Below are 22,606 nucleotides of genomic sequence, written 5' to 3'. Positions count from 1 at the left end.
ACTGAATAAGTATTTTGTGTCTGTTTTCACTGTGGAAGACATCAGCTGTATGCCAGAAACCTGAGTGCACACAGGGCAGAAGTGAGTGATATTGCTATTGCTAAGGAGAAGGTGCCTGAGAAGCTGAAAGGTGGATAATTTGTCTGGACCAGATGGACTATACGTCGGGTTTCTGTAAGAGGTAGCTGATGATATCTTTGTGGCAGTAGTATTGATCTTTCAAGAATAACTAGTTTCTGGAATGGTTCCAAAGGACTGGAAAATGTCACCCCTCTTTAAGAAGGGAGGGAGGCAAAAGACAGAAAATTATAGGTCAGTTAGCCAGTTAGTGGTAAGCTATAGGAGTCGATTGTTAAGGATTAGATTTTTGGGTACTTAGAGGCACATGATAAAGTAGGCCAAAGTCAGCATGATTTTCTTAGGGGAAACCTTGCCTGACAGATCTGTTGGAATTCTTTGAGGAAATAGGCAGAATAGATAGTGGATGTCCCACAAAATCAGTCATAGTCTTCCACAACCAGAAGCTCTGGATGAACCATGAGATCTGCAATCTGCTGAGAGCCAGTTCTGAGGCATTAGGGTATGGTGACCAAGTAAGATACAAGAGGTTCACCTATGATGTGCAGAAAGCCATCTCATGGGCAAAGTGACAATTCCAGAATAAGCTTGAATCAATGAAGGATGTGCGACAGCTGTGGCTATCACCTCTTACAAAGTGAAATTATATATAGGTGACAACAGGGCTTTGTGTCCAGATGAGTTCAGTGCTTTCTATGCTCACTGACCACCAAAACATGGAAGAACCTTCATAAAATCCTATAACCCCCAGTAAATGTGATTTCAATCTCTGAGGCCAACATGAGTGTGTCCATCAGGGCAGTGAACCCATGGAAAGCATCTGGCCCAGACAGGGTACCTGGTCAAGTACTAAAGACCTGTGCTGATCAGCTGGCTGGAGTGTTTACTGAGATCTTTAACCTCTCTCTTCAGCAGTCTGAGGCATCCACTTGCTTCAAGCAGCCTTCAATTATACCAGTGCCTTAGAAGAGCGTGGTAACCTGCCTCTCACTATTGTCCAGTAGCACTTGTATCCACTGTGATGAAGTGTTTTGAGAGATTGTTGATGATTGTTGATCAACTCTTGCCAGAGAAGTGGCTTGGATCCACTTCACTATGCCTACCACATCAGCTCCACAGCAAATGCCACTCCACTCAACCCTGGAACATCTGGTCAGCAAAGGTGTATACATCAGGATGCTTTTTATTGACTACAACATTCAAGAATATTATTCCCTGAAAACTCATCAATAGCTTTAAGACCTTGGCCTCCATACCTCCTTATGCAATTGGATCCTCGATTTCCTCACTTGCAAACCCCAGTCAATTTGGATTGGCAACAACATCTCCTCTACAATCTCCATCAACACAGGTGCATCACAAGGCTTAGCAATACTTAGCACCCCTGCTCCATGCACTTTGGACTTGTGACTGTGTGGCTAAGCCCAGCTCTAATGCCATATTTAAGTTTGCTGACACCATTGTCGTTGGCCCAGTCGAGGGTGGTGATGGATTTTATTGACTTTATTACTTACATCCTTCATATACATGAGTAAAAATTGCTTATGTTACGTCTCCATCTAAATGTGCAATGTGCAATTTATAGTAATTTATAATAAATGGTATATACAACTGGGCAGTCAGTATAACATAGAAATACAGTTGTGTCAGCATGAATTAATCAGACTGATGACCTGGTGGAAGAAGCTGTCCTGAAGCCTGTTGGTCCTGGCTTTTATGCTGTGGTACTGTTTCCCGGATGGTAGCAGCTGGAACAGTTTGTGGTTGGGGGTGACTCAGGTCCCCAATGATCCTTTGGCGCACAGCCGTGAGATTGGTTTATTGCCTACACAGCAACAACCTCTTACTCAATGTCAGTAAGTCCAAAGAGCTGATTATTGGCTTTGGAAGGAAGAAACCGAAGGTCCATGAGGTAGTACTCACTGAGGGATCAGGAGTGGAGAGGGTCACCAACTTTAGTTTCCTTGGTGTTAGCATTTCGGAAGACATTTCATTATCATGTTGGCACAACACGATTATGAAGTACATTTATGAAGAAAGCACAGCAGTGCCTCTACTTCCTTAGAAGTTTACAAAGATTCATCATGACATCTAAAACTTCGACAACCTTCTACAGATGAGTGGTGGAGATGACTGGTTACATCACAGCCTACATGGAGTGCTGTCGCAGGAAAGCACCATCTATCATTGGGACCCCCACCTCCCAAGTCATGCTCTCAGTGCTGCTGCCATCAAGACGAAGGTATAGGAGACTCTGGACTTACACCACCAGGTTCAGGAAGAGTTATCACCCCTAAACCATCATGCTCTTGAACCAGAGGCAATAACTTCACTCATCTTCACTTGCCCATCCCTGTAATATTCCCTTAAATTATAGACTCACTTTCAAGGACTCTTCATCTCATGTTCTTGATATTTATTGTTTATTTATTTAGTTTTTAATTATTCCTTTTTTTTCTTTTGCATTTGCAGTTTTTGCCTTTTGCACATTGTTTGTCGGCCCTGTTGAGAGCAGTCTTTCATTGATTCTATTATGGTTCTAGGATTTACTGAGTATGCCCAAAAGAAAATGAATCTCATGGTAGTATATGGTGACAATTATGTACTTTGAGTGAATTGGATTTTCAGAAATCCTTTGACAAGGTGCCACGCGTGAGACTCCTAAACAAGATTAAAGTCCATGGTATTACAGGAAGTATACTAGCATATTTAGAAGATTGTGTGATTGGCAGGGGGCAAAGATTGGGAATAAAAAGGGATTTTTCTGGTTGGTTGCCAGTGACTAGTGGCATTCCACATGGGTCAGTATTGGAGCTTCTTCTTTGTACTTTGTATGTCAATGATTTGGATGATGGCTTTGTGGCCAGACAAGACAAAGACAGGTGGAGTAGCAGGTCGTGTTGCAGGGACTCTGCAAAAGGACTTAAATTAAGAGAATAGGCAAAGAAGTGGCAGATGGAATATATTGTAGGGAAGTGAATGGTTACGCACTTTGGTAGAAGGAATAAAGGCATAGACCATTTTATAGATGGGGGAAAAATTCAGAAATCAGGAGTGCAAAGAGACTTGGGAGTCCTTGTGCAGGATTCCCTACAGGTTAACTTGCAGGTTGTGTACTTTGGTGGTAAGGAAGGCAAATGCAATGTTAGCATTCATTTCGAGAGGACTAGAATATAAAAGCAGTGATATAATCCTGAGGCTTTGTAAGGCATTGGTCCAACTACACTTGGATTATAGTAAGTACCTTTGGGCTCCTTGACTATGAAAGCATTGGAAAGGGTCCAGAGGAGGTTCACAAGAATGATCCCAGGAAATAGGGAGTTAACGTATGAGGAGTATTTGATGGCTTTGGCCTGTGCTTGTTGGAGTTCAGAAGAATGAGAGAGGATCTCATTGAAACCTTCCAAATATTGAAAAACCTATATAGAGTGGATGTGGAGAGGATATTTGCTGTAGTGGAGGAGTCTAGGACCAGTAGGCACAACCTTAGAACAAAGATGAGAGGGATTCCTTTAACCAGAGTGTGGTGAATCTGTCGAATTGATTGACGTGACAGCTGTGAAGGCCATGTTAGTGGGTATATTTAACATAGAGGTTGTTCGGTTCTTGATTAGTCAGGACATCAAAGGTTATGTGGAGAAGGTACGACAATGGGGTTAAGGAGGATAATAAATCTGCCATGATGGAATGACAGAGTAGACTTGATGGACCAAATGACCTAATTCTGCTCTTGTGTCTTCTGATCTAAATGGCAGGATCTCCCAGTGCCAATTATTAGATTAGATTAGATTATGAGGACACTCAGTCCTCATTTATTGTCATTTAGAAATGCATGCATTAAGAAATGATACAATGTTCCTCCAGTATAATATCACAGAAACACAGGACAGAGCAAGACTAAAACTGACAAAAACCACATAATTATAACGTATAGTTATAACAGTGCAAAGCAATACCGTAATTTGATAAAGAGCAGACCATGGGCACGGTAAAAAAAAAGTCTCAAAGTCCTGATAGCCCCATCATCTACGCAGACAGTAGAAGGGAGAAACTCTCCCTGCCATGAGCCTCCAGCGCTGCAAACTTGCCGATGCAGCATCCTGGAAGCACCCGACCACAGCGGATTCTGAGTCCGTCCAAAAACTTCGAGCCTCCGACCAGCCCTCCAGCACCGAGCACCATCCTCTACCAAGCACTTTGACCCCGCCCTGGCCACCGAGCAACAAGCAAAGCCGAGGACTCGGGGCCTTCCCCTCTGGAGATTTCGGATCACACAGTAGCAGCGTCAGCAAAACAGGCATTTCACCAGATGTTCCTCCGTGCTCTCACGTCTGCCTCCATCAAATCAGAATTGTGCATGGCACCCTACTTGACAGATAACAGATATTCATTACCAGAGTGGCCACTACGCGCTGCGTTGCGCCGCCATCTTCTCCTCTCCTATTTCAATTCAACTTCCCTTTCCCACACTGACATGTCTGTCCACTGCCTCCTTTACTGCCATTATGAGGCTAAATGCAGGTTAGTAGCAATACCTCGTACTCTGTTTGGGTAGTCTCCAACCTGATGGTATGTACATCAATTTCTCTAGCTTTCAGTAACCACTTATCCCTCTTTCTTCCCACCCCCCCACCATTTTTGTTTTTATTTCCCCCATTCTGGTGTCCCTCTCACCCATTCCCTTCTCCTCTCCCATCCTCAATCTTCCCATTGCCCTCCTTCACACCTCCTTCCCTTTGCTTCACTGCCCTCTGCTATCAGATAATTTCTTCCTCAGCCATCTACCTTTTCCACCTATCATCTTCCAGCTTCTTGCAACCACCCACTTTCCCCTTACCTGTTTCACCTGCTAGAAGTACTCCTCTTTCCACCTTATGGCTACTACCCTCTTTTTTTCTAGTCCTGTTGAAGGTTCTCGGCCCAAATCACCTAACTAATTACTCTGATTCATAGATGCTGCCTGATTTGCTGAGTTCATCCAGCATTTTGTGGATGTTGCTGTTGATATTGATACTGTGTACAATGCTCATGGGAGGTGCTGGATTTAACTTGGGAACATGTATCCATTTGTCTTATCCCAACGGTTGAAAGAGGGTAGCTTGGTTTATGGCCCTTAGTTGCTTCCTGTAGTAATCATTGAAGGTATTCATGGGAGGTTTTCACTTTGCTGCCTGTGGGCTGCAAGACATGGCAGCTCTACAGTGTTCTTTTCCAGTTTAAGCTTGATTTTGTACAATGTTATGACCAAATGGAGTTTGGTTTTAATGTACAATCTTGAGAAATGCCTGTTTGGGGTTGAAAGTAGCTTTTAATCTTTGTTCAAGTGGCCTTGTTTATTCTAAAGACATACAGAATATTTTCATGTTATTGTTAGCTTTGTCAAGGCTACCTTCTTTCTGCTGCAAAGTTGTAGCAAATCTGCCTTGAATGTGCTCTTTTCCAAGCTAATCAATGCTAATATTGGATGCATTGCTTGTCATTTCTTTTCCATTCCCCAGCAATACTCATTACTGTCATCAATTGAATAGTCTGCTTATAATTCAAATTTCACAATATAGTGTTTTATCACAAGTTATTGGGACATCATCTTGATCTTTTATATTGTTATCCAATTCACTTGGATGTAAACAACATGAGCTACAAATGATATCCTGTTTAATCTTTCAATATGGCTACATTGACATATCCTGTGTTTGATTTCCCAAGACCCAGAGCTAAGTAGTGCTTTATGGCATATTTGCACTTAACAAAGTTTCTTGAGCTAGCATGCTATCTGTTTTTGTGAGGGAGAATTTAATTTCATTTTGACTGTTTACAAACTAATTCTAGTTCGTGATCTCTGACAGTGAGTCAAGACAGCGCTGATCCCCGTCCAATACGACGCCTTAATTTCATCCGTCTGCTAATGCTGTACACCAGAAAGTTTGAGCCGACTGATCCCAGAGAAGCTCTACAGTATTTCTATTTTCTCAGGTGAAATTGTCAATGTCTTCTTTAATCTGAGTAAATACAGATGCAGGGTCTATTAACACTTCAGAATACAGTGGATTCCAGTTAATTGGGTAGGAAGTTATTACCTATCAGGTTCTAACTGGTGTTAGTTGCGTGCACTTGTGTGGTCATTAGATGCTACACTGTACAGTACCTCGGGTGAACAGTTTTTAAATAGCGCCAGTTGTATATGTTTATGTTCAAATAGCAGTGACTTTTATTACTTGGTTGGCGACCAATTAGCAATAAGACGACTCAGAAATATTTTGCTCATTTTGGTTTCAAGCATTCAAGTTTGGAGATGCCAAAAACTCTTTGCTGTAAGCACGGTGTAGTGTCTAATGACCATGCAAGTGCATGTGACTGACACTAGTTAGAAACTGGTTGACAACAGTCCCCTGACCCAATTAAATGGCATAAACAAACGGAATCCTGGGTATATTCTCAACTAGTTTTTGTACTTTAAGAGTTTTCCCAAATAAGTGACTCCCTGATTTATTGATGGCCCAATTACCTGGAACCCACTGTATTTTTATTTTAAAAGGCTATTTTGTGCTTCATGTCCTTAATGAAGTGATCACAGAAAAATATCATTTATTCCTTTTCATGATGATTATGAAAAATGACATGGATGCTTATGGTAAAATTCTTGTCAATAAATATTATAAGTTAATATAGTAACTTCCAGCAATACTTTCCTGCATGCAAATTTCATGAATGTTTAGGTTCATGTTGATATTTTGACCTGCTGCTGAAATACTATGAAGCTTCTGAGTCACGTAAATGAAATGATATGCATTGAGTTGCAAAAGCAGGGTGTGGAATGCAACCAGTTGAATTCCACTATCTGAAACTTTTCCAGAAGAAAATTCATTTCAGAGCTTCCTCCTTTTCTCAGAAGAGAAAAGAGGCAAGCAATCTGTACATTTTCTCTAATTCAGCTGCCACATTTTGATTGCTACTTATTACAGTTCACATGTCCCTCTTACAGAAATGAAACTGATAGTCAAGGAGAAAACATGTTCATGCGATGTGTCAGTGAGCTTGTCATTGAAAGTCGAGAGGTAAGCATTACACTAGCAGACATACTGCCAGACAATGTCACATGCTGGATGCCTTTTTAATAATTTTTAAATCTCATTTCCAGTTTGACATGCTGCTTGGACGATTAGAGAAAGATGGCAGTCGAAAGGTGAGGCTCCATAATCATTGCTTTTGATGAAGGTGTTTTCTTCCTTTGGAGAGGTTTAATTTGAACTGCACTCTTGCTATTTTTTCACTGAAGCTGAGTTCACATAAACTATTTTACTGTAACCAATTGGGTGCCTTGGCAGATGTGAGTGCAACTTCCAAACCCAAGGTTTCATTCCAGATTGCCTTAGTTGTTTTTCCTCCCATCTTGCCCTCTAAAGGTAGGCATTGAGGTACATTTCCGGTATGTTAGCAACCAAAGAATAACGTCCAGGTTGTTGGGAACTCCCGATCAATGAGAGACTGCCCTTTTGTAATCCCATTCTATCCCTCACTTCCAACAGGAAAGTAACAATCCTTAAAGCATACTGAGGTTAAAGCTCAAGATTGGCTAATACAGCATAGATCAGAGACAAAATCTTTGGATGCTGCTTGCCTGTCTTTTGCTACGTGTATCCATTTAACAAAGGATACACTTTGAGCTTGCTGTTTAGAAGTATCAATAGCACGGAAGGAAGCATGTTCTTACAAAGGAGACAAGCAAGAATTGATAAGCTCTGCAGAAAATAGTATCAGTTGTGTGCTGATGGACAATCAAGGTTGAAATTTTCTTATTTTTGAATAGTTATTGTTGATGCAATAATCTCTTCATTAAGAAACAATATTCTTATGTATTTTATCTCAAAGAATTCAAAGTGGAGTCAATGTAGTTTTCAAAAAGCAGTATTTACCTTCACAGCTAATGTTTGAGTTTTTTGTTTTAAGTGCCCCGTGAGGTTCTTAAAGTTCCCTAATACACTTTACTGGTAAACTGCACAACTTCAGAATCCAGTCTGAGATCCTAAGGATGAACTTCAAAAAAAAAGTTGCAGCTGATTCATGGATATGCCAAACAAACTTGTGGAAAAGTAGCTTTCTATTTTGTATTACTAGTGTTAATTTGTCACATTAGTCTGTCATGTGTCTCTCACTGGCAGAATAGACTAACTTGTCACAACCATTGGAGGCTCACCACACCCACAAATTTGCCCAGTTGTTTACCCATGCCTGCACAAGCTGATCACTCCACCTGCCCTTCCCCATACAGTGCTGCTGCTGTCTCTTCACAATCTAAAACACATGGTCAGAGAGAATGAGAAAGAGGGAGGGAGAAAGTTGACATGGCATAGAGTGGGTGTGGCCTCAAATGGCATTAATGCAGTAGAGGCATACAATAGCAGAAATGACTTTTTTATTAAAAAGAAAAATTAGGTTTAATCCAAACTAATGACTGTAAAGCTAATTGGATAGTAAGCTGTACCTCCAATTTCTGGAGCTAAACTGCTCCAGCTATAGATTTATGACATGTAATCAATAAAGTTTACAAGAGGTAAATGAATATTTTCATTTTTTTTCAGTAGAGTATTGTAGTACCAAGTGATCATGCCATGCACTGCGATAAGAGAGAGCGTAGCTCACTATTCTTCAATATGTACACTCAGTGGCCACTTTATTAGGTACAGGAGTGGAGCCCAGTGTGGTCTTCTGTTGCTGTACACCTTCCACTTCAATGTTAGATGTGTTGTGTATTGAGAGATGCTCTTCTGCATGCCACTATTTCAGCGCTTTGTTATTGGACTTGCTGTTGCCTTCCTGTCAGCTTGAACCGGTCTGGCCATTCTCCTCTAACCTCTCATTAACAAGGTGTTTTTCCCACAAAATTACCACTCACTGGATGTTTTGTTGTTTTTTGCACCATTCCGTGTAAACCCTAGAGAATGTTATGTGTGCAAATCCTAGGAGATCAGCAATTTCTGAGATACTCAGACCACCCCATCTGGCACCAACAATCATCCCACAGTCAAAGTCACTTAGATTACCTTTTCCCCATTCTGATGTTTAGTCTGAATAACAACTGAACCCCTTGGCCATGTCTACATGCTTTTATGCATTGAGTTGCTGCCACATGATTGGCTAATTAGATATTTGCATTAATGAGCAGGTGTACCTAATAAAGTGGCCACTGAGTATATATTAACCCCATTCTCAAAGTGCACTTTGTGGTGCACTTACCACAATATTTTCATTTCCCATATTAGCTATTTGGTTACCGTTCATTATCTGTTTTGTAATAAATTGTCACTTAGAATGGCATAGAAAATTTCACTGAAGGTTTGTAAGTATCCAATGAAAATAAGATGCTTATCCCATTTATTTGACTAAAACCGTTCTCTTCTGACCAGCCTGGCATAATTGACAAGTTTTCCGAAAACACGAAAGCTGTAATAAATAAGGTGGCATTAGTAGCTGAAAGTAAGGGCTTGTTTGAAGAGGCTGTAAAGCTCTATGATCTGGCCAAGGTAAGCAACCAACTATTAAGCATCATCTTGGGGATGTGGATTAACACTTTCTTCCAAACTATGTTTAATTTATGGAATGGTAGAGATTTTATTAACTTCATTAAAATTATTTTGATAATTTTTAAACTAAATACTGTATACAAAGAAGGTTCACCAGATTGATTCCTGGGATGGCAGGACTTTCATATGAAGAAAGACTGGATGAACTGGGCTTGTACTCGTTGGAATTTAGAAGATTGAGGGGGGATCTGATTGAAATGTGTAAAATCCTAAAGGGATTGGACAGGCTAGATGCAGGAAGATTGTTCCCGATGTTGGGCAAGTCCAGAACAAGGGGTCACAGTTTGAGGATAAAGGGGAAGCCTTTTAGGACCGAGATTAGGAAAAACTTCTTCACACAAAGAGTGGTGAATCTGTGGAATTCTCTGCCACAGGAAACAGTTGAGGCCAGTTCATTGGCTATATTTAAGAGGGAGTTAGATATGACCCTTGTGGCTACGGGGATCAGGGGGTATGGAGGGAAGGCTGGGGCTGGGTTCTGAGTTGGATGATCAGCCATGATCATAATAAATGGCGGTGCAGGTTCGAAGGGCCGAATGGCCTACTCCTGCACCTATTTTCTATGTTTCTATAAAACTTACAAATGGAATTTCCTAAGCAACACCTAATTTTAATGGGTGTGACAACCTAACTTTACCTTTCCAGGTTTAAGGTCTTCATAAAAACCAACCTGCATGTTTTATACATGAACCTGAACTTTAGAGTAGCATAAATAATGATTAAAGAGCTTTTCACTAATTTGAATTGGTAAATGTACGCACTTATTACGCTGCTTGAGTGGCTTGCCAAGAATATGTCTGCTGTAGGCCTTTGTAACCTGACATAAATTAAACAATGTTTTACATTTGGTACAGTGGGGCCAACGGACAGTAGTGCCATTATTATAACACAGCCTCTGGAGGTTTAGTACAGGGTATCAATAGATGGTGGATCTCTATTTTGTGCTTCGCCACATATCCAGTTCCCAACCTTCCACCTGCTATTCTGCTGATGTAACAGGGGCTAAATCCTCCCTCTAGTCAACAGAATCATTGCAATTTGCTTTCGCTTCATCTCCTGTCTAGTGTCATGGTGAAAGTGAAATGAACTTGTTCACTCACCATTCTACTCCCTTCTCTTTTCTCACATCACAAAAGTGCAAGGATGAAGGTCACTGAGGAGACCAAGAAAGTGGAATGGAGTGGGCAGAAGGAATCTCTGAAATCAGTATTCTGAATTATTCCCACTCAGCCACTTGGGTTATGGAGTCACATTAGTTGTCAGTCCCAGCAGTGCATGTCCAAACTCTGCTGTTATAAGCGAAACCATTTCTGTATGTTGACCACACCATAGAGCCATGGGGAGAATTTTCATGATACTGAATTGAAGATTAACAGGAGGCTGTTGATGGAACATCCATTTTTCTGTTGATTTTAAAAGAAAATTATTTCTGCAGCTGTTTAGAAATCTATTCCTGCTGTCTGAAACTCTAGAGCAAGTTTTAAGGTTCACTTACAAATTTTTAGGCATAGAATGTTAAGATTGCAAGATTTGTTCTGTCTCTTCACAGTATTGTGAATAATCAAAAGGAAGATTTTTACTATTATCCCCAAATATCATGATACTTGTCAACTGTAGTTGATATTTTTTGAGGGCCCAGTGTGGTTGCCTGTATGTGTGATTTTTTAGTATGTAGAAATGCAGATAATCTGTAGACTAATACTTTAGTGGCATTCTTTTTGCAGAAACCAGATAAGGTCCTGGAATTGATGAACAAATTATTGAGTCCTGTGATACCACAAATCAGTGCACCACAGTCTAACAAAGAGCGACTGAAAAACATGGCACTTTCTATAGCTGAGAGGTATGAATTACAGGTCCTGCTTTATTTTTTGTCTTTCCCTTTCCTCATGATTAAGATAAATGGAAACGGCTGGATTTTATCTATTATTCATGCATTGTGCATATTCTTTGTTATCTTGCAAATTCATTGCTTGTTTTTTTAAAGATTAGAACTGAGCTTTATTTGTCATGTACATTGAAATATTAAAACATACAGTGAAATGTGTCATTTGCATCAAAGCAAATTAGTGAGGATTGTACTAGAATTCTTGAGGCTTAATCATTTTGAGCAGCTTTAAACATTACATGAACTTGCTAATAATGGATATTTTTATAATATAGACCTGAGATTTAGCACAAGTTGAGTAATCAGTAGAAAGCATTAGATGGATGCACTGGCTTGGAGGTTAGCTGGTGATTCTGATTTCCCAAAAAAGTAAATTTCCTACTTTTAATTGACTGGTTTTCAAATAATTCACACCAGTAACACTGAGGATAAGAGAGTATTAGCATGTACCTATTGAACTGTTTATGCTGGAAATCTGAAACAAAGTCCAAAAATGCTACAACCTGTGTCTATAAGCATCTGGAAAGAGAATCAAAGTTAACCTTTCAGATTGCCTATAATTTGTCAGAACTATGAAAGAATGGGAAAAAAAATAGTTTTATCTTACAGAAGTTTGAGAAGGCATGAAGAGGGGCAAAGTGAATCTCTGATGGGGGGATAGAGACCAAGGATCCCGTGGGGATCAGCGGTTAGTGATGTTATCTGGTGGGTAGGTCTGATAGTAAGGCCAGTGAGAGAATACAAATAAAGCGACATAAAGATTGCTAAATGCAGAGCTGTAGGAAATGCCCAATCGCCCATGTGTGTTAAGAAAGAGGGATAACCTGAGGCAATATTACAAATGGAAGAGCTATAATAGAAATAGCTACTTTTACTTAAATTCTCATAGAAAAATACCTGTTGAATTTACTACATCTGGTCTCAAAGGCTGCAGCATGCCTAGACAGAAGATGAGGTACTGTGCCTCTAGCTTGCACTCAAAATGTCACCGACAGAGTAAGGCAGAATGAGAATGGCAGTGAAATGGAGATTTCACCCAGGCAACAAAGCTTGGAATACCTATTGCAGACTGAGCGCAGGTTTCTCCAATGATGGGGTGTTACATTGTGACTACGAAATAGTGCATTAGAGAGGAAAAATTGCATGTGATTCATGTCTTCAGCTGGATGGCAGGAAGGGGAAAAGTAAAAGAGCAGGTATTGCATTTCCTGCACTTGCATGGGGAAGTACAGTGAGAAGGGGAATGATGGATGGAGATAGAAAAGAGGTCCCAGTGAACGAAATGGTCCCTTCTGAATGTTAAAAGGAAGATGTGTACTAGGTCAGAATCTCATTGCTGATTAAGGAAATTGTGAGGGGTAATTAAATAAAGAAAACCTGTCGGGTGAAGAGCAGAGGTGCCTATCCTAGCCCTTTCTGGGGTAAAGGGCTCAAGAGCAGAGGTGTGTGAAATAGAGGAGATTGAGTCAATAGTTCTGTCAATCATGGTCAAGGGGAAGCAGTGATTCAGGAAAAAGGATGACACCTTAACGGTGTAGGATGTCTTGTGATTGGAGCAGATGTAAAAGAGATGGCTGCTTTTGCGGGGGGCGGGGTGGGAGGGTGAAGAAATAGAATGGAGTCCGTATGAGAGGTAAGGAAGGAGGAGGTCTTACCAGATAGCTGTGATAGTCACTACTTGTAGTGTATGGTTGTGCAAAACTTTCTTTGAGATTGAGGAAGGGAGGAGTCAGAATCAGTTTTAATTTCACTGGCATGTGTTGTGAAATTTGTTGCTTTGCAGCTGCAGTATATTGCAGTATATAATAATAACAAAAAAAATCCTGAGGTAGTGTTCATGGATTCATTGTCTATTTATTGGAGGAGAGGAAGAAGCTGTTCCTGAAACATTGAGTGTGTGTCTTCAGGTTCATGCTTGGTAGTAGCAATGAGAGGAGGTATGTCCTGAGTGATGGGGATCCTTAATGATGGATGCTGCCTTTTTCAGGCATCACCTTGTAAAGGGGACCTGGATGCTGGGGAGGCTACTGCCCATGACGGCTAAATTTACAACTTCCTACAACTTATTCTGAGCTTGTGGAATGGTATCTCCGTAACAGATGGTGATATAACCAGTTAGAATGCTTTCCACAGTACATCTGCAGAAATCTGCGAGTTAGATGGGCCATGTGAAATTGAACATGGGTTGGGAATCGGCAGGAAAGGCAATGATAATTGTGGAGTTCTGCATGAGTGCAGGCGGCAGTGTCAGTACAAAGGTCGATGTACCAGAGAAAGAGATAAGGGGCAAAGCCTCAGCAGGACTAAAACAAAGCGTTCCATTTATCCCATAGAAACATAGGTCCAGATTGGCCCTCACACATTTCCATGTTACACTTTGGATCTGGAGAACACGAGTGGAGCTGAAGGAATTGTTGAATGATTGAATGAGGAGAACTGGTTGGGTTTCTGTTCAAGAGAGAAGCAATGGACCCTCAGACATTTCCTGGTGTGGGAGAGAGGTATAAAGATGAGTTTTTCATGCTGAGTGCAGTTAGTGATAGGGGAAGAAATCTGCTGTGAGTGGAACAAATTGTTGGTGAGACTTAACTGGAATCTCTGAAATGGAGTGAACGCGTCATGTACAAGAGTGACAGGACATATTCGAAGAGTGGCAAGTAAAGTGTACTCTTAAGAAGGCTAAGATTCTGTTTTAAAAACATTGTCTTCATCTCCCAAGGTTCTTCAGAGATGAAAAGAGCTTCCAAATCAAAAGGAGATATTAGAAAAGGCAATGGTAACTTTAAAATAGGTCTCCCGAAAACCCTAAAGAAGGGTATAGAATTTGAGTGACTAAAGGACAGATGTTCTGAGCAGGTGGCCAAATTCTGAGAAAGGGGAAGGTTGGGCTGGTGAAGTGGTGATAAACTTGGAAATTAATGAAATGAGGGGGCAAGGATTTGGATTTAAGCAAGTATTTGAAGAAGCGTAGATAGCACAGCTATCCATGAACTAAAGAAATCCACGTCACTCTGGTTTAGGTACTATTTCTGTTGACTATCTTTTGTCTTTTGTGATAGATATCGCAATCAAGGAATTGCTGCTGCAAAGTCAGTCGACAGCACCTTCTACCTTCTACTGGACCTAATTACCTTCTTCGATGAGTACCATTCTGGCAATATTGACAGAGCAATTGATGTGAGTTACTTAAACTTTCATTTCATTAAAAGGTGGTAAATTTTATTTCTCTGCATTATCCTATTCCTTCCAGAAACAAATCTCAAGACTGTTCATGCTCAAGACAGATCCATGTACTCTTGTGGTTGAGTTGAATTCTGATGTTTAATCCAAGGCTCTTATAGAAGTCTGAAACAAGGCCCAAAACTTGTTGCTTCATGATCATTTTATTAAGAGTTGATAGAACAAAAAGAAGAGGAACAGAACAGTGACAGAGGTCTACCACTTGAAGAGAGAAAAGCTGAAGATGATGCCCAATATAAAATAGCTATCTTTTTACTACTGAGATGAGGAAAATTCCATTCAAATTTATAGATAAGAGACAACCAATTAGAAAGTACTCATTCAATTTACTCCAGTATCGAGTTAACCAATGACTTGAATAAATCCAATAAAAAAAATCCCATCCATTACATTAATGTATGTTAGCTGCTGGTTTAAAAATATGATCAGCCAAATTAGTTAAATATTCAGATTATTAGTTATGTACATACTACACACCTTGCTTATAACTGCACATGTACCCCACCCCCTCCCAAACTGCTAAGAGAAGATCTAATGCCATACAAATTTGAAGAACCATCTTGCACCCATGTCTGTTGTCACTTTTCTCAATTCAGCAGTGTCATTGCTGACTCTTTCTTAGGCTGCAGCAACATTCTTTATCTTTCATATACGCCTTGTAACACCATAAACTGATGCAAAACGACCTCCTTTATTTCTAGACTTGGATAGTTAAAGGTAAGGTGTATGTGTCATTGCAGGGAAAATAACATATGCTAAATAGCAAGATTGTAACCAATTACTTGGCAGAGAGGTGTAGACTCCATTTCCACATACAAAGTACATATTGTTCCATGAACTTGGACCATTTCTTATTATTTGACAGGAGTCTTGTTGAATTGCAGTATTTTTCTGATCGTTAATGAACGTTCCAGAGTCATTACCCCATTTAGGACAATTTAGAGTGTGATTGCATAAACTATGCCCTGCCTACTGGTATGGTACCTTTTGAACCCGTTCAAAGGTTCATTTTATTACCCAAAATATGTATACAGAAACTCTGAGATTTGTCTTCTCCAGATCGCCATAAATACAGAAAACCATACTAGTTGAAAGAAAGGCATCAATTCTCTTCCCCACCCCCCCACTGGCATGAAAAGAAAAATAAACAAAGACTCAAAGACTCGCAAACCCCAACTGCTTCACTCACATAAAAACTAAGAGATCGCCCAACCCCCAGCCTGCCAATCAGCAACAAGAAAGGAAGGGCGAGAACACGCAAGAAACATAGAACTGAAAGAGGTCAATATGAGCAACGGTCCAATCCATAAATCTCAGAATCTCAATAACATCTCCGAGGGAAGTGACTCAAGCCAGTAACCTTCCAAGAGCTGCTTGCTCTCCTCCGCATTTGCCTTGATGTTTCAGTCTTCCTCAGCACTTTACTTGGTGAGAAATGTAGTTGACCATAGCCCCATGTCTCTGATCCTCTCCTCATAGTAGTTTGTGCTTGCATTTCTTTCCTGAAGTTTTCTCAGCGACAGCAGAGTGCTAGCTCACTCAATCAAACTACAGACTGTAAATCACAGGCTCCAGCAGTTTCAAAAACAAAATTGAGATAAAAAGAATAAGCGGAAGAGGTGGAAAAACTGGAATGATTGACTACTTGGAAGATGTCGTCCAAGGAATCATTCACCAGTGCCATCTTGACTGGAAGAAAGTAGCTTTTATAATGAACACATGAAAAGATTTAATAGCTTTGTCATGAACATTAGATGTGGATATAGAATTATCCCAGGATAAGACGAATCAGATGTGGTATTCCTTAAATCATGTTGATTATTATTACATAAATGTTCCAGTTTAAGAAGCTATGTGGGGGGCATGATCATTGTATATTTAGGTCTCCCTTGGGAATAATGAATCATAGGCATAGTGTGAACACTACCATTGCTGGATTGATAATGAACTTACGAAAGAGGACGCATGCTTGTTCTGAATCTGCGGGAATGTTTAACATTGGTGAATATTTTGAACTGTATATGTTGACATACCCAACAGCTAGAATCATTAACAGCACCTGCAAATTCATGTGATACTCACAATTATACATTGAGTCATCTCAACTGCACATTCTGAGTAGAGAAAATTGGCAAAAATATAACGACTCATAATATAATAAACTTCATAATGCGCACTTGTTGATCTGCTTGAAGTCTTCTGGCTGCGCAGTGCTTGTTGTCCTCATTGGGTACCACTTTAGCTCGCTTGCAGTGGTTGGTATGTATCCACTTACTTTTACCTTCTACTTTCACTGCCAAGTCGGTAATTAACAGCACTCAGTAAGGACCTTCCCATCCAGCTCAAAGTGATTCCTTATGGAGTTTCTTCATCAGGGTGTGTCCTCCTTTTGTTGGATCATTCCAAGCGGCAGAAACTTGTTGAGAAGCCGACCGTACAACTTGAGTAAATTTCACACAAATATTACCTAAACTGTCTGCCATGTTGTGTGTATCAGCCTCTGAGATCAAGAGCTCCCAGCAATGACACAAAACATTCTGTTACCACCTTGAATGCTCTTAGGTTAATTTTCTTGTTTGGAGTGGCTTTGGTGCTAATCAAGACCATTGGAAGAGCTGTAGGCCATGGTACGCCTTTCTCATGATACTCGATCGGTGTTGGGTGGTTCCATTCATTTGTTCAACATGTCCTGTTGTCTCTGGGTGATGTGGATAATGGAAAGCCTGTTCAATGTTCATCAGTTGACATAAATCCTGACAAGCATTCCCAGTGAAATGTCTTCCTTGGTCTGAATCGATGTGACATGGCAATCCCCATCTAGGAATATAGTTCTTGATCAAGAGGTTTTGCTGTGTGTGTGGCAATGTCTACCTTTTTTGGAATAGTTTCTACCCATTTTAAAAACTTGTGAATCTGAGTATCCTTGACACTTTGGTAAAGAAATCTAATCCACTTGTAGATGTAAAAATGGACCAAATGGAGTACTTAATTGCGGTAGCTTCTCTGCTGATCCAAGATTTGTTTCCTGGCATGTCATACATATTTAAAACAGTTGTCGAACTTTAGATTCCACCACCATTGGGAGAATCTGTCGGTCTTTTTTTGCACTCCATTGTGTCCTCGGGAGTGTATTTGCTGTGGCAGATATGGAAGCAACATACAGTAGTTGGAGCTACCAGTCTATAACTAGTGCCATATCTCCATACTCCATCACTGTTTAACTTCCAACTTGTCTCTGTCCGAAACCACTTTTCCTGGTTAGAGCATTCCAAGCATTTTATACACTCATCTGTGATAGTTTTCATAATTCCATTTGTCAGAGGTTCACTGTATATGTTCTTGGTACTTTTTCTATCTTTATTTCTGCTGCCTTTGTTGGAATTTCATCCTCAAATACATCTTCACAGCTTTCCATTGTAGTCTTTTTGGAGTAACTTTTACACTTCAACATGGCAACTTCTGACAGTAGTTGTATAACATCCATAAGTTCTTGTACTAGTTGAATATTCTTATTTGGGCTTCCTACAGCCGTAAGAAATACTTGTTTCCATAAGTTTCCAAATTTACATCAAGAATCAGTGTAGATATTAGCTGATTTTCCTCTGCCAATTTACAGGCTTCAATCAAAGCTCTTAGTTCTGCCTTTTACATGGAGGTACCAGGAGCCATGCTTCCTGAAGCCAGCACTTCAGTTCCAGAAACGTGCATTGAATTCCCCTCTGGGTCACTGAGGAGCCATCAATGTACAGAGTAATAAGCAGCAGGGCACTGCTGGTGTCCATATTCTTGGCTTAAGACTGCCATCATGTGTTTCTCCTGGACAAACAGGCTAAAGGGTTTACCTCTATCAGGGATCTTAATGCAGGTGTAATACACAATGTCACCTTTAAAGTTTGAAAAGCTTTCAGCTGTTCTTCAGTAAGAGTCATAGGTCATCTGAGCACTTGCTATCCTGCAGCATAGCCATCCTTCAGGTATCGAGCAATAGTTGATGGATCTGCCACTAGCTTGTCAATACATTGATTGGAACTGGTGTCATCTTCAGTCCTGTGTCTTCTCTCCCTTGTCTTTATTGGAGCAGGCTGTGACATAGCTGTCAATCTTATTATTTCATCTCTGTCATCCTCATTTGAGTTGCTAGTGGCAACTGTACAGTCCATTTCATGTCCATCGTGTATATCCTTGGCGTTCTGATGGTGTCACTGTATACAGAGACTGTTTAATGTGAGCTGCAGTCCCTCAGGCAGACTTTCACTAGCAGGATTGCCCACTTGAAATTGTGGCTATGCTTTTTTTTTACATTGTTTCAGTTTGTTCCTAATCCCCAAATAATGCACTTTGATTGAATTACTGTGTTGTTCTTCCACTCATTCAATTAATACAAAGATTTGCTCGTTAGACTTCTTAATGTCTCTATCATGCTGCTTTGTAGTTTATCATAAGTTTTGCATTTCTTTCAATTTGTAAAAGAATTTACATGTCCCGTTAACTCTTTCAATTGCTCACACATTCGATCAAACAGACCACACAGTCTTATATTTAAATCAGCAGCAAGCATTGCCTGGATTTTAATAAATTTAACATCGTTGTTATTTTTTTGTCTGGACTTTTTATTAATTTTATCAAACTCAAATGTTTCATTTAGGTAAGAACTGAATCTCTTAAGTTATCTATTCACATGCAACTGGACATTTTGTAGTTGGTTTCATGACTTTGGCCAGTGTTTTGATTCGATCTTAATTCATGCATACATTTTATTACTTAGTTCGCGATCTCGAAATTTAACAGGTTGTCCTGCAACCCAAATTTAATTATTTTCCCTGTGCTCTGCTAGCTTGCATGTATTTAAGCTTTTTTTCACGCTGAGTTGCACTCATTTAATTTTTTTTATCCATGGTCCACTGCTTGTACGTATTTAATTTTTTATGTTCCACCCACTTGCGTATTTGATCAGCGCTCTACCGGCCTGCATGTGGCTCCACTGGCTTGCATTTTTTAAACAGATCATTTTTTTAATTGCAACATAGCAGTTCCTCACTCCTAGCTGTCATCTGATATCCAAAGCCTGAACTTTCCTCTCAGTTAAATTGGAACATAAGAGGACATGTTGTTGTGCGCTAAAAGTTCCCCTTTGGATGATTCCTCCAAGTCCTAAACTCTGATTCCTGACAACAGAACCACTTTGTTGGATTCTGACGTTTTTGTTTCAAGGTTCATTTAGAAGTCAGGTGCGAGGCATAAAACCTGTTGTTTCAAGATTGTTTTATTAAGAGTCGATAGAACACTGAGAACAGGAACAGAACAGTGACAGGGGTCTACAACTTGAAGAGAGAGAAACTAAAGATGGCACCCAGCATGAAACACACAAAATGCTGGAGGAACTCAGCAGGTCAGGCAGCTTCTGGGGAAAAGAGTAAACAGTTGATGTTTTGGGCCAAGACCCTTCATCAGGACTGGATTAAAAAAAAGAGAAGTCAGAGTAAGGGGATGGGGGGAGGGGAGGAAGAAATACAAAGTGATAGATTAGCCTGGGAGTGGGAGAGGGGAGAATTAAACAGCTAGGAAGTTGTTAGGTGAAAAAGATAAAGGGCTGGAGAAGGGGGAATCTGACAGAGGACAGAAGGCCATGGAAGAAAGGGAAGGGGGAGGAGCACCAGAGCCCAGCAAAAACAGCTAATTTTATACTACGAAGATATAAATTTCATTCAAATTTATAGGTAAGAGTCAATTAATTAGAAAGTACTCATCTGAAGCATGTAGTACCATATTAGTCAAGGGGAAAACACTTATTCACAATGCAGAGCAAAAAGGTTTCCTGAGTTTTCCATAATTATAACTTGTATAACCACTGGAGGCATATTAAACTAGAATAAAATATGAACAGATAATTGTTAATCTGCAAAGGAAGTATCAATTTAAACAGTCTAATCCGATGAGTGGATGTGAGATCATCCACTTTGGAAGGAATAATAGAAGAGCAGGTTATTTAAATGATGAAAGATTGCAGCATGCTGTTGTGCAGAGGGACTTGGGAGTGCTTGTTCATGAATCGCAAAAAGTTGGCTTGCAGGTACAACAGGTTATTAAGAAGCTAAACAAAATGATGGCCTTCATTGCTAGAGGGATTGAATTCAAGAGTAGGGAGGTCGTGCTGCAACTATACAGGGTACTGGTGAAGCCGTACCTGGAGCACTGAGTGCAGTTCTGGTCTCCATACTTGAGGAAGGATGTGCTGGCTCTGGAGGCAGTGCAGAGGAGGTTTACCAGGTAGATTCCAGGGATAAAGGAGTTAACCTATGAGGAGAGATTGAGTCGCCTGGGACTATACTCTCTGGAGTTCAGAAGAATGAGAGGGGATCTTATAGAAACATACAAGACTTTGAAAGGGATAGATAAGATAGAAGTAGGAAAGTTGTTTCCATTGGTAGGTGAGACTAGTACTAGGGAACATTGCCTCAAGATTCAGGGGAGAAGATTTAGGACAGAAGATTTAGGAGGGAGATGAGAAGAAACTGTTTTTCCCAGAGAGTGGTGAATCCGTGGAATTCTCTGCCCAGGGAAGCAGTTGAGGCTTCCTCACTAAATATAATTAAGAAACAGCTAGATAGGTTTTTACATAGTAGGGGAATTAAGGATTATGGGGGACAAAGCAGGTAGATGGAGCTGAGTTTATGGACAGATCAGCCATGATCTTATTGAATGGCGGGGCAGGCTTGATGGGCTGTATGGCCTACTCCTCCTATTTCTTATGTTCTAACAGTTAAAAAGTAGTTGAGGCAACAATAACCTTCTCCTCCCCACATGGATTGCAATCTGTGTTAAGGAATTTAACTTTGCATTTGGGCATATTTGTTTTGTATAATAACAAGAACACTGCTATCTTTGTTTCATCTTTTACTGTACAGTAACCATGATCTCATTCAGGTCATTTATCAATTCACTGAATAACAGAACAGACTTGAGGAAGAAAATAGCCTTATTGTTTGTGTTCCTTACTCACATGCGGTATCATTGATATGCCAGGTCTACTCGCTCACTATTTCTTAATTCAGTGCCCCATAGTGTGGACCTTCCTCAAGGTTTCTCAGCTAAAAATACATGGTCATATTGTAAATGATTTTTACAATGCTGTTCCTAACCCCTGTTACATTTTGCTGTTTAGATCATGGACAAACTGAAACTTGTGCCTCTCAGTCAAGAGAGTGTTGAGGAGAGAGTGACAGCTTTCAAAAATTTCAGTGATGAGGTAAGAAGCTTCAGCAGTGATTCTTTACTGTCATTTATTCTCTTGTTTACCCTCTTCAGTGATGTAAAATTTCAGCCTGTCACTGTATTGAAGTATTTGAATAAAACCAGGGACTGTATTTCAGGACTAGTCTGAATGCCATTTGATAAGGGTGCAAAGATCCCTTTGTCAATATAATTTGGACTGGATTTGGATGCAAGGACTCTGGGTCAATATCCCAATCTCTTCGCATAAGTAAAGTGATGAATGATCAATATACTATCTTCCTGACACTCACAAATTGGTTCAGATTCGGATTGGTTAATTGTCACATACTCCAGGGTGCAATGAATTTCCTTGTTCATGTGAAGAAATAGAATACAGTCAGCCTTCCTTATCCGCGAGTTCTGCATGTGCGAATTCAACCAACCGCGAATCGGGAAAACCCGGAAGTTCTCTCTCCAACACTCGTTGTTCGAGCATTGTTCGCCTCGCATCTCGTTCATTGGCTACTTTGTTTCTGTGGAAAAAATGGCTCCTAAAAAGCAATTACTTGGTCAAAGCAATTCCTCAAAGGCTAAGAGGGAGTGTAAG

At 40.2% G+C, this 22,606-nt stretch overlaps 1 protein-coding gene across 11 annotated transcripts in view; it reads left to right on the top strand.

Annotated features, from left to right (window-relative positions):
* Positions 1–22,606, top strand: part of nup93 (nucleoporin 93) — a 241,711-nt gene that overhangs the window by 214,207 nt on the left and 4,898 nt on the right. For all 11 annotated transcript variants that reach the window (XM_063066763.1, XM_063066768.1, XM_063066771.1 and 8 more), the window contains 7 exons: positions 5,925–6,051; positions 7,061–7,133; positions 7,217–7,261; positions 9,483–9,599; positions 11,384–11,502; positions 14,607–14,724; positions 21,950–22,033. In XM_063066763.1, the coding sequence (XP_062922833.1) occupies positions 5,925–6,051; positions 7,061–7,133; positions 7,217–7,261; positions 9,483–9,599; positions 11,384–11,502; positions 14,607–14,724; positions 21,950–22,033 (683 nt within the window). The remainder of the gene's footprint in view (positions 1–5,924; positions 6,052–7,060; positions 7,134–7,216; positions 7,262–9,482; positions 9,600–11,383; positions 11,503–14,606; positions 14,725–21,949; positions 22,034–22,606) is intronic.

Source organism: Mobula hypostoma, chromosome 14 (genome assembly GCF_963921235.1).
Source record: "Mobula hypostoma chromosome 14, sMobHyp1.1, whole genome shotgun sequence".
Classification (NCBI taxonomy): domain Eukaryota; kingdom Metazoa; phylum Chordata; class Chondrichthyes; order Myliobatiformes; family Myliobatidae; genus Mobula; species Mobula hypostoma.
The sequence above is the reverse complement of the archived record's forward strand: the minus strand, read 5'-3'. Positions and strand labels throughout refer to the sequence as shown.